The following is a 17,590-nucleotide window of genomic DNA, read 5'->3' as shown; positions in this document are numbered from 1 at the left end:
TGTTTGGAAATTGATTTTTTTTCAGAAAACAATATAAATTATATTTTAAAATTTAATTTAAAATTTTAAAATTTTAAAATTAAATTAATTTTTTAATATAATATTAAAATTTTAATAACTAACCAATAACAAGTTTGGATATTATTATTTTTGTTTCCTTGATAAAAATTAGTATTTGAGTAAATTTTAAATTTAAATTTTTTTTTTTAAAAAAAATATATTTTAAAATAATATAAATTATATTTTAAAATACTATCTAAAATCTTAAATTTTTAAATTAAATTGTTTTTTTTATTATTTTCAACTCCTTTCTCGACAAAATTTCGGAAGGGTATCTATAAATTTTTTAGCACTATCCTATATAGAATAGAAACAAAAAGGTACATTCTCTGCAACGAGAACAACAATTTTAGTTTTGGGATTAAGAAGATTAATTAACTCGAAATTTATGTTTTAGTTCTTCTTCTACGTACGAGAATGACCAAAAGTCAAATTCTTTCTCTAATCTCTTTCTTTATTTGATAATCAAGGATTCTGGACATCAAAACTGTATTTTTAATTTGAATTAATTTTAATATTAACCTAATCAAATTTAGTAATTTGACAAAGTAATTCACGAAATGATTAATTCCTTTAAATTCAATCCAACCTGACTGGATCAAAATCAAAGAATTAAAAAAAAAACAAAACGACATATTTTAATGATCCGTAAATGGACTGAGCACCTAACAACCCATGCCCTTTACGAGGTCATATCCTGATTGGGGTGCGATAACCATGATAGTATGAATACAACTCAGAATTACGAGAGAGTTTAGATTAATATAAGTTATATAAAAGCATATTGAGATGCAAGGAAATGATCAGGCATTGGAAATTGAGAGCTAAACTCGAAGTTTCTGTTAAGGGTTACTGAGTGCTTAGATAAGAGGTTCATCTCCCTTGACTGGAATTATTTAAGCAAATTTTCCTTCTCCAAGAAAGTCTACCACCCGATTGGCAGCTTCGAGTCCGGTCACATAAGATTTTTCCTGTTGTAAGTTGATATGCAGAAACATCCAATCAATCTTCTGCTTTTGTTTATCCCCACTTATGCAATCAATTTAATCAACGAAGTGATATATACCTGTGACCATGATCCGTGCCGCGTTATAATCCAATCTCCGGCCATGAAAATGCAAGTTCGGGGAAGGTGTAAATCCGCGCGTCATGTATTTGGATGAACCTTCGAGAGGAAGGTAGGCTAAGATCGATAAAAAATAGAAGGAAAGCTTGTACTTGACGCAGCAAAGATTGCAGCTGATTCTAAATGAAGCAGAAAAGGCCTATCAAACAGTGTCCAGTGTGAGACATGCTGTTATTAGCCCAGCAAAGCTCTTAGAAAGCTACCCGGAAAGAAACGAGTCAAGGATTTTGGAAATCTGGCAATCTCCATCTTAGTCACCTGAGCTGTCTCGAAGTCCTTAACGCACTTGGAGAGATATGACATCACTTTTGTAGCTATGTATTCGCCTTTGAGAGGTAGCAACTCATTGCCATGATAGTTTGAAACTGCATATGGTAATCAGAATAAAGGAGCACATGACCTCAGAAAGAAATTTGCTAAAGCTTGCTTACTTTGCCAGAGAATAGTACTAAAAAAATTAGCTTGTACAGTTGTTTCAGGACTTCTCTAATGCTGACCGAAAAGTTCGTTCAATTCAAAGAAATTCCACCCAGATGAATCATCGAATGAAGAACGAGCATTCCTTGCAAATGGAATCCCGATCTGCTTACACGAGTCGGAGAAGAAAGGCTTAGATATTTACGCACATAAGTATAGACTCCAAGCAAAATGGGGCTATATTCGAAACCATTGCTGTCATCAGAGGTAGTGCTGGTGCATGAATGTGATTAATGGTGAGACATGATGACCCTTCAAGATGCAGGGGCATTACTTCCTAAAGGCACACTTGAAATATGAATATTTACAGATGTGTCAAGTGACGCTTGCTACAATTTTCTTTAGAAACATGCTAGATTTTAAATTTCTCTATACCTGAATGCTTCACTGCATTGATAAATAAATCAAGAAAATAAACTATACTTGCAAATGAAAATCAGTTTTGGGTTTTAGATGGTCAGTGAAATGTTATTCATTTCTTCTTATCCTATCTCTATTTGAATGAAAGATCCAATGAGAAATGACATATAGGATTATCCGTGGACATACCTTCTTGTCGAGCCGAAGCTCAGTGGAGACCAAATCACTTGCAGACAGGTTTAAAATGTTCTGAAACTCCGCTCCGGCACTGTATAAAACCCGATTTCCGGTTAAAACAGGATAAGGTAATGGTTTAAGCGGAAAAGGGATGAAAATATGGAAACAAGCGACTCCAAAACAGGAAAAGATAAGAGAAAGGGAATCATGTTGTACCATGGATACCAACATCACCAGGATCACCAAAATCACACCCATCTCCAAGAACTGAAACATCAAATCCCTGAGCAAAATATCTCTCCTCCATATTCAGCACTATGAGCTCAATTATGGTTGTTTATTCACCAAAACAGAACTTAAAATTTTCAATTAAGATGATTATTTAACAAGATATTAGAATTTTATTGATGAAATGATCTCGGCTTCAGAAGGCTGGTGAGGAATTTGCAGGAGTCTTTGGCATAGAGTTTTGCCTTCTATAAACTCGTGAAAACTTTGATACTATTCAATCCAGTCACCATTCATCTGCTTTGGTCCCAGCATCTTTTTGTGACTTGACACTGAAGCAAAACTAATGATTTTATCCTTTTTTTTATCCTTCTTACAGTCTCAACAGAGACATGTAAGAACAAAAGAGGCTAACTTGAGGCATCAGTTCTCCAACAAGTAATGTCAAAGAAGAATACAAAACATTAGCCATTCTCTCTCTGGCAAAATATCTTTCTTCAGTGACCCTCATTACTTTTTTTTTTTTTTTATCAATAATCAAACCATCAAATGGTCTTTGCTAGGCAAAGATAAACGCTCACAAAACACCCAAAGAGATCCAATCTCGGAAAAAATACAAATCAGTCCCCCAGTTTTACATATAGTTTCTATGTAATTTTTAAAATTCAAAATTGATCAATTTACTCTAAAACTAGCAAAATTCATTTATAAAATATATTTTTTCAATATTGTTATTTTTTCACTAGCAAAGCACAAAATCCTAATCCTAAGTGGCAATGAATAAGACTATGTGTCAGCCAATAATTTTTATTATTTAACTCAATAATTGATTCTTGAAAAAAAAACACTTATTGTCATGATTTCATTTCCCATCATTCATAGTTATATTTTCTTTTTTAATTGAAGAGGGTTTTCAATACTAGCTTGAAATATACATACATACATACATATAAATAAATATATATATATATATAGTTATTTTTACCAAATATATTTTTAATTTATAGTTATTTTAACTTATTTTTTAATGAGTTATTATGAAAAATAATTTTTGAATTTTGAATCAAATCAAAATTTATAATTTAAAAATTATATCAAAACAAACTCTAAGTAACATTTGATAGTTGTGCTTTATTTTTAGAGAAATGTTAAGAATAGTTGCGATTGTACTCTTAAGATTTAGAGACCCAATTGAAATTAATTAGATATGAGGACTGATTTGTAGTCTTGCAAAAATTCTCTCACTCATTAACAGTTGCTTGCTTCCTCACTCTTCTTCTCTTCTCTATCTTTAAACACAGAAAGAAACCAAACCAGTCTTCCATTTTGTCCACAAAAAGAACAAATGGCTGCAACTCTCTCGGTCCGGTCCAACCGTCTCTCTCCATCCGGTTCACCTTTCTCACGACCACCGGTTCACAATCCCTCAAGCTTAAATCAAATAAAATCATCATTAAAAAAGGATCCGTATTTTTGGAGGGGAGTAATTGTGCAACACAGGCGTAATTTAGTGAGAGCAGGATCAAGAGCCGATGATTCTTCGGCGCCGTTTGAGATGTCAGTGGAGAGCGCACTCAAGCTTCTTGGAGTCCCAGACGGCGCGTCGTTCGATGAAATACTTCGCGCCAAAAAATTAATTGTTGCTACTTGTAAAGATGACCAGGAAGCTATTGCGCAGGTGATAAACATGTCCTCACGCACACTGGGTTATTCTATCTTTCCTTTTCTTTTTCAATAAAATTTGTGTCTTTTTAGCTAACTGTGAATTTTCGAATTTCGTGTAGAAAGAAGTGTTTAGTTAAAGATTTTAATTTTATTAATGGGTTTTGTTTTGAAGTGTATTTATTGTGTTTTGGGTGGTTATTAATGATGGGTTTTTGTGAAATGTGAGGTTTAGCTTATAAGGGTTGAAAATTTGTTTCTGGGTTTGGTGTCAGAGCTGGATTAATTATTGCGCTGGTGTTAAATTTAGCTTATAGTGGATTGGATTTCGTATCATCATGCCCATTAGAATTTCAATTTTATTTTTTTTGAGTTTTAAAAGTAACTGGAAGCCAGTATGCCATTAGATGCACAGCCAGTGTATGGTTAGAACTTAGAATTGTGAAAGGTACCATAGCTCTAAGTTCATTGTATAGAGTGATTAGTGAGTTTAGTGGAGGTACATGATAAATGGGGTGTACAAATCTCGGTCATCAAGTTGCTGGCCTGCATTGATTTTTAATTGCTGTTGCTTAGTTTTTTTTTAGAGGTTCTTGAATCTTGAGATAATGATCTTGGTAGAATTTATGGCATGTAATTTTCAGTTGTGGTGTTTTGGGGCCTTTTTTGCCATTTTCTAGCGATTATTTCAAGATCCTTGACTGGTTTAAGGTTTATTTCACTTGTGTTATTTATGAACTTCTGCTTGAAGCTTAGTTGAGTTTCCCTGTTTTCTACCCTTTTCAATTTAAGTTTCTGCATTTATACTGACCTGTCTTGCTACAGTTCTTCATTGTGCTATAAGTTTGTGGTGTCGTTATGAAATGATTACGTTAGAACTAGAATTACAAAGAAAAATAAAACGTTCAGGATTTTGCTCTTTTTTTTGTTACTTTAGCCGAGATGTGTTTTTTGCAATTTTCATCCTTGAAGTTTTTTTTTTCAATTTTGTTTCGATTCTATCCCTCTTTTATGAGTTTTTTTACATCTTGGTCCGAAACTTCCTTTTCTTCTCATTTTGTTCCTTGAGCTAAGAGAGAAGAGGGAGAGGAGAGTGGCCAGATTACGGTGAAGAAGAGAATAAGTTTAAAAACAGACGCTTTTGGGTGGTGAAATACATTGTTCTTGATGTCAATGAGTTTCATTTGACGAGAGTATCATTTAGGTCTTCCTTTTCATTTATCTTTCCCAAAAAATTAGATTGGGCTTTGGGATTTTATTTGAATTGGGTTGATTTTTTTGTTTTTTTAACCGATTAAGTGGTGATTTAATACCAAGAGTGGGTATTTGGAAGTCCCTATGATGTTTCTTACTTGTTTTTGGTTGAAAAAATTGGTGAAAATGGGTTTTTTACCCTTAGGTGGCTGTTGTCAATTTTCTAGCCACCTCACTCTTATAGCAGGCAATGCCTGCAATTGTTTTTAGAAAAACCACCCCCAAAAATAGAAAAAAAATTATAAACAGGCCTAGGTGTGTGGGCTGGCCCAGACCTACGCCCATGAGCTTTTTATTTTTAATTTGTTTTTGTTCATTTGTATTAATTTTTCTTGCTGATTTGTTTTTCTAGTTTCATCCTTAAACATTTTATTTGTTTTGAATTTTTCTATGTAATTTGCTTTTATTTGATATTTGTGGGTTTATCATGGTTTAAAATAAACACCTTGGTATTTAGTTGGTGCTTAGATTTGCAAACTACTTTTTTTTTTTTCCATTTAGTTAAACAAAAAATAGTTTTAAAAAGAACAATGTTATTAAAACAAGTTAAGTTCATCACCCAGCTCACTAATTATTAATTAAATAAGAGTTAATCTAAAAAAAATTAAACACGTTAGAGTTCATGATCCAAGTCATGGGTTTAAAGGGTTAGGCTGCGAAACCTGAATTGATCCAACATGTAACCATCTCAGTATTTTAAAAATAAATTATCATGGTTTAAAATAAACGCCTTGGTATTTAGTTGGTGTTTAGATTTGCAAACTACTTTTTATTTTATTTTTAATTTAGTTAAACAAAAAATAGTTTTAAAAAGAATAATGTTATTAAAACAAGTTAAGTTCATCACCCAGCTCACTAATTATTAATTAAATAAGAGTTAATCTAAAAAAAATTAAACACATTAGAGTTCATGATCCAAGTCATGGGTTTAAAGGGTTAGGCTGCGAAACCCGAATTGATCCAACATGTAACCATCTCAGTATTTTAAAAATAAAATTGTCATCTTAGATTTTTTTTTTGTTGTGGTACACATTCTTTTTTTTCTTTCAGAATTCTTTTTACGGGTTAGGCCATGAAATTCGGGTGAACCATTTTTTTAGTTCAAAAACTTTTTTGTGCAGCTTGCAGCGTAACTCAGGTACCTATGTAGTGGTCACTAAATTGACACAGATATGGTCTAATTTTTTGACATTTACTTTCTGTCACAAGCATTTATTGAGCTGGAATAAGATTTTGTATCATTGTGTTTTAGATCATTTTTATTTTCTCATGAATGTAGTTAAATTGTGATTTTTAGGTTGAAACTGCGTATGATATGCTGCTTATGCGGAGCTTGACTCAGCGCCGAGCAGGAAAAGTTGCAAGTAGTAACATCCGTTATGCTGATGTTAAACCTGTAAATGGCCCTGGGATGGGATCAATGCCACAATGGCTGCAGACTACAATCAAGAAGACCCCTGTTTCCGTGGAAATGCCATCAACTGGAGAGTTAAGCTTACAAGCAGGAGTATATGGAGCTTTGATGGTTTTAACTTATGTTAATGGCACTTCCACACCTTCTGTGGCACCTTATGCTGGGGCTGATGTTCCTGGGCTGTTATTAGCTACAAGTTTTGGTGCTTCCTTATACTTCATGACCAAAAAGAATGTGAAATTAGGTAAGGATCTTTCCTTTTTATGTTTCATCAAATTTCAAGGAATTTGGCCTAAAGTTCTATTTACTTGAATCGGATCATTTTATTCAGGGTATAATAAAATTTTACAGTTGGTTTTGTGGATGATGAAAAGCTTCCAATCGCTTCACCATGCTGATTGTTCATCGTAACTTCATAATAATGGTTGGAGATAAGAACAAAGTGTGTGTGTGTGTGTGTGTGTGTGTGTGTGTGTGTGTGTGTTTTGGCGTGCCTCTGGGGGTGGGTTGGGGGTTGCTCTGGAAAAATGCGGGTGTAACATTCTAGGATGTTACCAATATGGGTTACCAGGGCATACCATGTGAGAATGGAAACCTCGTCTCGAGGGAAATTGAATTTTTTGTTTAGAGTTTCTGTGAATCAATGACTTGTTGTAAATAAAGACCACACGTTATTTATACATTAGGAGAATTTCAACTGTCTGAGAGGAGCAAAAAGAGCATCTAAGACTGTTGCTGGTCATCTTTGCAGGGAAAGCCACTGTAATAACCATAGGGGGGCTTGCGGCTGGTGCAGTGGTGGGTTCAGCAGTTGAGAATTTGTTGCAGGTGGACGTGGTCCCACTTCTTGGCTTACACTCCCCAGCAGCTGTAGTTAGCGAATTCATACTTTTCTCGCAATTCTTGGTCTCCTTGTACCTTAGGTAGGGTTAAGAGGTGATTGAAATTGCAATCAATTTGTAAAACTTGTAATTATTTAATTGCACGAGCATACCGAGCTTTTTTGTTGATTGTTGTACAAAACTAGCAAATAGAATGTAGCGACACTTCAGTTGACTTGGAATTTGCTTGACAATTACAATGATCTACACGGCTATTTAATATTTAACAATTACAATCCTTGAGGGACTGTTGCCCTTTGTTAATTCTTGCTGGAAAAGCTGAAATTTGATGTCCAATATGATTTGCCTATATCCAACTTGAGCACAAATCATGTTCACTCTATCATGTTTGGCCTGATGTTGATGGGTTGACATTATCTCTGGTGATTCCACACTGATGTTCTTGACCTTATAAATGGATGCCCAGGCCAGGTCGCATTTGACAGTTAGTGTATCTTCATTCTAGTTAGAATTTGATAGTAGCAATTGCATTCCTTTTCATTTTAGTTTCATCTTTAACCTGCAGCAACGGTTTGAGTGCTGGATCCCAACAGGGCCAGCACCCCTTCAGGAAATATCTAAAGTGATAGGGTTGGTCCAAGAAAACTGCACCTTAAAGCCCAAAAAAGAACATAAAGTTGCTCTTGCCCCATGCGGTTTATAATTTATACGTACTTCCATTTCCAGGGTATTTGATAAAATCTCATGCTTCCTTCGTTTGGGACTGCGGCTATCCACGCGGTTGGCTGGAGTCCCAAACGCAACTTTGCTAGGTCCCATGAAGTTTCCTGTCCGAACACTTATTCCTGGAGCGAATGCCTCAGCTGGACTCACGTTCCCAACATCTGGACAAGAGCCCTGATATTAAAGCTGCTGGATATTTCAGTGCATCTATTACATATTAAGCAGCATTCTGAGTTTTGAGTGAATCTGAATCGACATCAACATCAACATCATCCACGGACTCAAGTTGGACTCTGCTATGGAAATAACCCTTCACTCATGATCAATGTGATGAATGGTAGACGATAGAATATGGGTATTGCTAAATTGGCTCTCTTTGGCTTTGAAAGATTGAGAGATGAGTATCATGGTTGCCTATGGCTAACCACACCTGGACAAGAGCCCTGATATTAAAGCTGCTGGATCCTTCAGTGCATCCATTATATATTCAGCAGCATTCTGAGTTTTGAGTGAATCTGAATCGGCATCAACATCATCCTTGGACTCAGCTATGGAAATAACCCTTCACTCATGGTCAATGTGATAGATGGCAGGCCTAGAAGATGGGTATTGCTAAATTGGCTCTCTGGCTTCGAAAGATTGAGAGATGAGTATATCATGGTTGCCTATGGCTAACCAAAAAGCAAAGAATACAGAACAGGTCCTGAAAAGCACTGGACCTGCCTTCCCTTGGCTGCTGTGCTTCAGCAGTGTAAATGATGCTCATGTCCCCAAAGAAGGCTAAATGGCTGCTTTTTTACCTTTTTTTTTTCCTGCTCGAACTAATGCATCTGTCAGTGGTGTTGCCTGTCGCAAGATGCTACTAATAATTTGGATAAAAATTTCTCATGCTTCAGTCATTTCATTTGCAAACGCTGATCTATGTGCATCATCACCGGGGCTAAAAGCTTAAAAACCGGACAATTAAACAGAGCCTAGCGAGAGAGCAATCTATCACCAAAAATCTAAAATTTCTCTGGTCCACACCGAACTTTAACTACTTACAATGACCTCCCACTTAGAATTTTCCCTCTCTGCACTTCTTGCTCATGTCAAGAAAGATGCAATAGACTAGAAAATTTTTACAGGTCTTCTTTACAGGTCTTTCTACAAAAACGTGGGCAATACAATACCAATCGACAATAAAAAAATCAAGGATTAATTGCTACAAATGCCTTGTAAAATAGAACTTTAAACTGTCTCAGCGAGCTGCTTCGACAGTATAATATACAAACCATCCATGAAACGGGAGATAATCAAGGCTCATTTCAGGCCTTCTCAGTCACCCGCTGCCATTTTCTTCGACAGGGGAGCCTTCTAGGAAAGATTGCTTCTCCACTTTACCAGCAGTGTTCTCGCTATGATTTGCAAGATCATTGTACATCTTCATAGAAGCCATAGAGAATTCAGTTAAGGACTCAAAAACTCTCGAAAATCCTATCTGAAACCCACTTAGTGTGATCCTTTGTGTTTCTTTCACGTAGTTGTGGTGTTTTTCCTTCTCTACATCCAGCTTCTTCCTAAACATGTCCAACTGATCTTTCTTCTCTGTCAAGTGTTCGCGCCGGTTTTCTGCATCTGGCTCAGGTTTATATTCTATAAGTTCAGATTCAAGAAACCTGGTCTCTACCTTCTGGAATGACGTGGTTCTTCTGTCGAGTTCTCTTGCTAGACTGTCAACTTTCCTCTTCTGTAGCTGTTCCTCCCCTTGCTGAGCCCACAAAGCCTTCATATCTTTCAAAAAGCTTTTAATTGCAAAGGATACTGCCTTGTCTGGTAACTTATCCATAGAAGACAACCAATCATGGCAAGTCCCAAGTAACGGGGGACCAACTGCTCGATAAGGCGCTGCTGAACTCCTGACCCTGGAGCAGAACTCATTTTCAGGTATTATGAACATGCTTAACCAACCATGAAGAGCTCCAACATATGCCTTTTGTGCTGCAACATACTCTATAAAGCATGCACGCCAATTCAGAAGCTCAGCCTTGAGCTGAAGTGTTGCCAACCGGTGCAAGTCATTGCAGAATTTTTCATGTGTGGGGCTGGCAAAAGATTTTACTTCGAAAAGAATCTTGTTCTGGGTTTCATGGGATTCCAACATAATCTTCCAGGTGTGTGTTAGGCTGCACATAGAGGAAGATAAGTGAAAAAAAAGGAAGACACGGAATGAAAACTTGAACAGGATTGCTTTAGTTTCTATAAGCAACTTCCTTACCCTTTTAACAGTTCTACAATTTGAGGCTGCAGTTCTTCATCTCTTAATTTCTCGATTCTCTTAGAAATTGATTCAGCACTTCGAATTGCAACCAAGATCCTAGCATATAAATCTTTTACTGCAGCTCTGGTCTTGTCCATGGTAAGTTCATCATCTCCCCTGACATCCTGGTTTCTCAGTCGTGAACACTTCTTTTCATATATTTTTCTTGTGCTGTCTCCTGCCTGAGGAACAATAAAAACAAACTCAGGTTTATATAAGAGATAACAAAATTTGGTTCTCTAAATTTGGTTTATACAAGAAATGTAACCCTTCGATGTTCAAATTGATCTTGATTTATAGCAATTTTCATGATACAAAGAAGCCGTGATGCAATCTTAATGAACAAACTATGAAGACCAAGAAAACAGTTAGGTGGTAGTGACTTACCTTGACCTCTTCATAGAGCTTCTTTTCCCAAGCATACAACCTTCCTAGTGTTAGTGAATGGCTTCCTGAATCCATTCCTCCATAATCATCAAAGAGATCATTTTTATATTCTGTCCAAGTAGAAGAGCCTTTCGAACTGGATGCTACAAGGCTCTTACATGATGATGGCTTTGATGAAGTGGACCGATGCCATGTAATAGCTTGGATTAGTTTTGTTGAGTTCTCTGCGTTCATATGACATGGTGATTAGTTTTGTGAGGTTGATATCAGCCACAGAAATATCGAGTAATTAGGAGGAATGTTCATCTGTTAATGTATCACATAAGATAGAAATAACACGGGGGACAGATATAGCATCGTCCCAGTTTGATAAATTAGTGAAACAAGCGAATCTCAGACCCACTCGCAAAAAAAGCTAGGGATGAGGATTCCCAAAAATTTTCATGCCTGTTTTTGGAATTTTCCTTCGCGGGATATACTTTAGACCTCCTATCATTACTAGCAATTGTTGTATGAAGTTTGCCTATACATATTCTCAAACTATGATTCTATTCGTTACATTACATTACATGCTAACTAACAAAGGGAGGGAGTCTTTTCAATAGAAGAACTTGCCCTTTTCAAGTATCAGACAAAATGAGGATCACTGTAGATACTTTCAAAATTGAAATAAAAAAGTGGAGTGGGATAAATAAAAGATTACCAAAAGCAATAGAAGAATAAAGATAGAAAAGAATTCAAGCAAAAAGAAAGAAAGAAATCATAGCATGCCAGGACAGATTAGTTCAAGAAAGTAAGCAAAGGCATCTGGCAGCTTAATCTGCATGATTTAGATACAGTAATGAAAACCATTATTATAAGGCAGAGGAAGAAGATTCACATGGTAATTAGTTAGAAATCACTTACATAACCATGGAAACATAACAAAATAGATACCCCACCTTTAATTTCCTCCAAGCCAGACTGCAAGAAAACTTTATTAGCCTCAAGCATCCTTGACACATCTTTGCCAGAATCATAAGCCCTAATGAAATGGTCCTCAATATCCTTCAAAGCATCCAATAACTCCCTCCCTCTCTCTGGTGTATCAATGACTGTAAGTCCCTTCTGCTCACCTTGGCTCCCATCACCACCTCCATCAACTACCTTGACCACATTACCTCCACTGTCCCCAAGATCTCCTTTCCCTTTCTCTTCAACAACTATCACATTTTTCTCTTCCTCTTCTCTATCTCCTTCTAGGTCAGGAATCCCTTCCTCTTCCCTCACAGCCCTCAAATCATCATCAGAACTTCTCCTGTAACCACTTATAATCTCTGGCCTCGTGCTAGTATTAAAAGGGTTAAAGAAATCCCACCCAAAATCCCTCTGAGGTGACTGTGGTGGTGGTGGCATTTGCATATAATAGTACCCATAACTTTGTTGTGCATGTTCCTCTCTCTTCATGATGTCTTCTTTATTACCCTCTTCCTCGTGATCACTACAGTCTGAAGAAGATATTGTTGAAGAATCACAAGACTCACAAGCAATGGCTTCTTCATGTGTTGTTGACTCGGATGGTCCTTGTTGAAGAAACACTGGGTTTCTTATCGCATTTTTTTCTTCACTGGGTGGTGGAGATGGGCAAGGAGGAGGGAAAGTAATGAGAAATGGTGAAGCTGGGGAAGAATGTCTAGCTACAAAAAGCTTTATACCTGCTGCTACTGCATAGAGAGATTGATAATATCTACAATGCGCCTCTGCTAGTGCATGTCTTCTCTCTACAGCAAGGTTCAACTGGCGCTTCCTCTCTCGACAGATAGACACAACCTCTTCTTCTTCTAGCTTGGAAGCAACACATCCCATTGTTTCACTTTATTAAAGCTGAAAGTTTCTTCTCTGTGTGTGCGGGTGTGTGTATGCTTTGGCTTCTATATAGGCGTGGATGCAACTTTTAGAGAAATGGAAGAACGTAAAGAGAGAAAGGTTGTTTTTTGAGAGAATCTTTGTATGCTTTAGGGATAAAAAAGAAAGTGGGGCTGGGCCAAAATGGATTTTATGTAATTTTTAACAGCGGTTATATACATGTAGAGCAGAAAATGTTGCTTTTAATTTGGAGATGTTTTGGGGTGTCCCAGTTCATCTTCTTTTGCAAGAGAACGGTGATTTTCTGCAAGAAACTTGCTTAAAAATGAATTGGCAGAAAGATTAGTTTTTGTTTAAAAGAAAACACAAAAGAAGAAGAAAAAAGTGGATGTTGTGGCAGTGAATCTATCTATTTATTGTATCAAACTAAAAATGGCTTAACATTATAGCAGAGAATGTGGAGAGAGAGAGAGAGAGAGAGAGATGTTCTTCTGGTTGAGCTAAGAAGCTGAAGCAAAAAGAAATGAATAGGTAAGGGAGAAAGCCCTAGTTTTCTGCTAAAACTGGTTTTAGAGGTGATTTTTGAACTCTTAACAAGCCTACCACTGACTTGAGAAAGAAAGAAAGAAAGAAAGAAAATGGAGAGGGAGGAACGAACTAGTCTAGTTGATACAGGCTGCAGGGTATATGGCAGTGGCTAAAGAAGGTAGGGGCTCGAGAAAGAGAGAGAGGAGATGGCGGTGTCCTTGTGTTTGGTAATTTGCACTCAAATGAGTTGGCCTGCATCAACGGCAAAACCAAAACCTCACTCTTTAAAACAATTAATGAAAGTTCTGCTAGTAAATTTAGCAGAGATTTTTAGAGGGAAGGACCAGGACACACACCTGGGGGCTTGGGACAGACAGGTGAGTCAAATGGACAGTAATTTACTGTTAAAAGGATTGTGACTACTGAGGCCAGATAGAGAGAGAGAGAGAGAGAGAGAGAGAGATGGATTTGTCTTGTTTCTGGTGGTGTTCTTGTTGTTCTTTGAGTAAATCATGACTTACTCCCTGTATTCTTGATAAAGTAATATGATAGTCCCTCTTTCTCAAAAAAGAAAATAGCACTTGTTTAATCTTTGTTTTTCATATCCATTTATAGCTTAATTCTTTTCTAATTTCTAGTCACTTATTTGTTTATGAGGTGCTGAGCTATCATTTTCTAGGCATTAATTAAAAAAAAAAGAACCAATTAGTAATTTGGTCAATTAACTCATGCTTGTGGAAACTAGAGGGACTGACTTTTTAGTTCTAAAAAACTATAGTGACCAAGTTGTAATTACTCCTTTTTGTTTTCGTAACTCTTTTTTTTTTTTAACTACCATGTGGACTCCTAATAATGGGTTTATAATTGCGGTCCTTGAACAAAAACATTAGTACTAATTTGTTAGTGATTATTCTTAATAAGTGTGGATTTAGAGACCACAGAAGTCAAAACTATTGTTTCCTGCTAATCACAAATCTATCCCTATAAATTCGAGGGCGTAGTGGTTTTTTTAAAAATATATTAAAATAAATTTTTTTAATATTTTAAAAATTATTTTTAATATTAACACATCAAAACAATATAAAATTATATAAAAACATGTTATAATAAAAAAATTAAAATTTTTAGATTAAAAATAAAGAGCCATTTGTTTTTTGTTTCGAACTGTATTTAGCTATGTTTTAAATAAAAAAATAATTTTTACAGTGTTTTATAGTTATTTTGATAAGTTAATGTTTAAAATAATAAAAATAATAAAAATATTTTAAAATTAAACTTGATTTAAGAAATGAAATCTTCTTTAAATTGCTGTCATTAATTTTGGTAAAGTTATTGTTTAGGAGATGGGTAAAATTAGAAATATATTAAAATAATTTTTTTTATTTTAAATTTTTTTTATTAATATTATCATATTAAAAAAATTAAAAAAAAATACAGGTGGATAATTTGTAATGGGATGGCACTAGATTGTTTGCAAGGATTTCAAGGGCTATAGGATTTGGGAAAGAAAAGAAGGTTCCTGCTTGGTCTCTAAACGGGTCAGGCGGTACCATTTGCACTTGCACGCGGCGCACAGCACGTGCAATGACCTCTGTGCACGTGCGTGTCAACACGGTGACACTTGCATTGGCAAAAATCGAAAGGTGAGAAAATCACAGACTCAGCATCTTCTTTTGTTCGTGTCATTCGATTGATTTATTCCAAAGACATTTTTTATGATGCCATGGTTTAGATTCTTAAGAAGGGCAGTTTCGGGATAAGTATATTAGCTAATTAATTTTCAGAGTACAAGAATTTAAATAAAAAATTAAAATACAGTAACTCAAGCGTGTTTGACAGTGTGGTTGCGGGTGCTTTTCAAATAACTTTTCGTGCCAAAATGCATGCCAACGATGTTTTTTCATTTTTTAAAAATTATTTTTGACATCAGCACATCAAAACGATCCAAAACGTACAAACCATATTAAATTTTAACAAAAAAAAAAAACAAAAAATTTTCAAATTTTTTGGGAACGCGGCTGCGGTCCCTTTCGATAAAATGCATCATGATTATCTCCTGAAAATTCTCTCTCTTTTCCATTAAAAAAAAAAAACTAGAGCTGGATCGTTTCTGCACTTCTGCTTCAAAAGCATGAAGCTCCAATTGCACTGGGCCATTGAATAATGAACCTTCCTTCCTGCACTTTTGTTTATCTCTCTCTCTCTCTCTCTCTCTCTGTATATATATATATATATATATATATATATATATATATATATCACTTCTCGAGATTAGGGTTTTTTAAGGGGGGGGATGAATGTACCTATATTTTGTATCGTAGCATTTGGAATGTCAAACGTAGCATTTTAAACTGCCAGGAACATCCACACTCGAATTTAATTCGATCCTATATGAATTGGGTTACGGAAATAGTAGGTATGAAACCGGTTTGATGAATTGATCTAGAATTTGGAAGATTTTAATTGAGTATAAAATCATAAAAATTTAAATTTATAATTGGCTCTATCAAAATCGAGCAACAGATGAAGCCAAAACCATAATAACATAGCATAACTCGAGTGATACTATTTTTTTATAAATATAAAATATATAAAATTTATTAATGAATAATTCATCTTTTCTTGAATTTTTAATAGAAAATAATTATATATAACCTCTCTATATATATATTGTTTTTAAATTTTTCAATATTGAATAGCTATATTAAACTTTACTTTCTTTTTTAACAGCATTCATTTGCATGTATTGTTTCTTTTCTAGTATTTTTTTAAAAAAAATTCATATTCATTCGTGTAACCTAAAACCTAATATCTTGGCCAGGTCAACCCGGGGAGCACAGACTCTGTAATAAATATGCATGCACATGAATTATCCTTGACCAACATGGTCATTGAGAATGGTGCGGCTGTAAATGGTTTAAAAGGCGGGAGCAAGCAATAAAAAATGACAATTAGGGGAAACATTACAGCGGTGGTCTTTCGTGGACGAGGGAGAATATGCCCTGACAAAGTGTCTGACAAACGAGGGGAAAAGGAGTCCTTATCTTACCTCGTAAATCATCCATCCTCTCTCTTTTCAATAACAATGTAGTCCTGTAGCAGCTCTTTGTTTTTTTTTTTATTTGTTTATTTACAGGTTCAAATTTTCGGTAGGATATGTTTCAATTTGGCACTTCAGGCAAGGCGTGCTGCGTTCTAGTCTTTCCTTCCTAGAAGTCTGAGAACACTATTCACTGATAGTCAAGAAACAAAACCCAGGTCTGGGCCGAGGTTGTATAATCATCTTGGATTGCTACGGACTGCAGTCTACTGGGGATTGCACCCCTGTGCATAGATATAAAACCTTGACTGACCAGTCAACTCGTTGATTCGATACCTGACCGAGTCAGATTCTATTTTAAGGAAAGAAAAACAAGTATAAACGGGATTGTCTTAAGAGATTAAAACCAGCACATTAATTCCCGGAGTAGGCTAGAGCTAGGCCCAATTTCACGGCTAGGCTAAGTCCAACAGCGCTTGAAATCGATTAAATTCGGCTATTTTACTATACAGCTGGGGCCTTTCCTGTCCCCGGACTCGGGGAGAGGGAATGCAGTGTTACTTGTTCCAGGATAATCCCATTGAGGGATGGAACAAAGCTGTGAACGAAGAAGACCAAAAATCATCACAGGAACATAAGCAGAAAAACAAACTTGATTTTGCTAAAACCAAAGGGTAACACTAAAACTACCATGGAGTTTCCAATACAGCAAATCACAACCAAAGTAACTATTGATTGCAAAAGGAGACCACTAAACCATACAAGTAGCAAGTGTTCATGTTCTGGACAGCCTAAATAACTATAAACAGCTACATCTCACAAAAAAATCAAACTGAATTCCATGGACATTTCCTCAAGTCATTTTCAATTTAAAGAGTCTGTCAGTTTAATGCATTTTTCCTGAGAATAACATTACCTGCCCTATTGTTAATCTTGTGATTTGCTTCCCAAATAGGACTGCTTCCAGTGCACAGAGTCTCCATGAAAACCCTGTACAAGAATCTGCCAGAACCCAAATTGACAACAGCTGAAACATTGCTCCTGGTAAAATTAAAGTTTAAACCACAAGCAGGCAGGCAGGAAGAAAGGAAACTTAATTTGCCAAGTTTGTACTATTTACAGAAGTAAAACACAGATATAGCCAAAGAAAATGAGAGAGGCAGAAAAC

General features: G+C 35.7%; 2 protein-coding genes and 1 long non-coding RNA gene across 3 annotated transcripts; 1 reads left to right on the top strand and 2 right to left on the bottom strand.

Annotated features, from left to right (window-relative positions):
- Positions 1-802: 802 nt before the first annotated feature.
- Positions 803-2,774, bottom strand: LOC133679942 (uncharacterized). Its single transcript, XR_009836236.1, has 4 exons — positions 2,417-2,774; positions 2,213-2,291; positions 1,127-1,768; positions 803-1,031 (listed from the first exon to the last, which is right to left on the bottom strand). It is a non-coding gene; the product is annotated as an uncharacterized LOC133679942 (long non-coding RNA).
- Positions 2,775-3,701: 927 nt separating this feature from the next.
- LOC133679072 (protein CHAPERONE-LIKE PROTEIN OF POR1, chloroplastic-like) lies at positions 3,702-7,766 on the top strand. Its single transcript, XM_062101574.1, has 3 exons — positions 3,702-4,106; positions 6,642-7,002; positions 7,510-7,766. The coding sequence occupies exons 1-3, from the start codon at positions 3,774-3,776 to the stop codon at positions 7,683-7,685; spliced, it is 870 nt and encodes a 289-aa protein (XP_061957558.1). The 5' UTR covers positions 3,702-3,773; the 3' UTR covers positions 7,686-7,766.
- Positions 7,767-9,314: 1,548 nt separating this feature from the next.
- On the bottom strand, positions 9,315-13,744 carry LOC133679812 (protein ALTERED PHOSPHATE STARVATION RESPONSE 1-like). The gene is made up of 4 exons (XM_062102515.1): positions 11,951-13,744; positions 11,010-11,233; positions 10,581-10,804; positions 9,315-10,488 (listed from the first exon to the last, which is right to left on the bottom strand). The coding sequence occupies exons 1-4, from the start codon at positions 12,852-12,854 to the stop codon at positions 9,645-9,647; spliced, it is 2,196 nt and encodes a 731-aa protein (XP_061958499.1). The 5' UTR covers positions 12,855-13,744; the 3' UTR covers positions 9,315-9,644.
- Positions 13,745-17,590: the final 3,846 nt, after the last annotated feature.

This window comes from Populus nigra, chromosome 19, assembly GCF_951802175.1.
Source record: "Populus nigra chromosome 19, ddPopNigr1.1, whole genome shotgun sequence".
NCBI lineage: Eukaryota > Viridiplantae > Streptophyta > Magnoliopsida > Malpighiales > Salicaceae > Populus > Populus nigra.
Note: the sequence above shows the minus strand (reverse complement) of the source record. Positions and strands in the feature narration are given on the sequence as shown.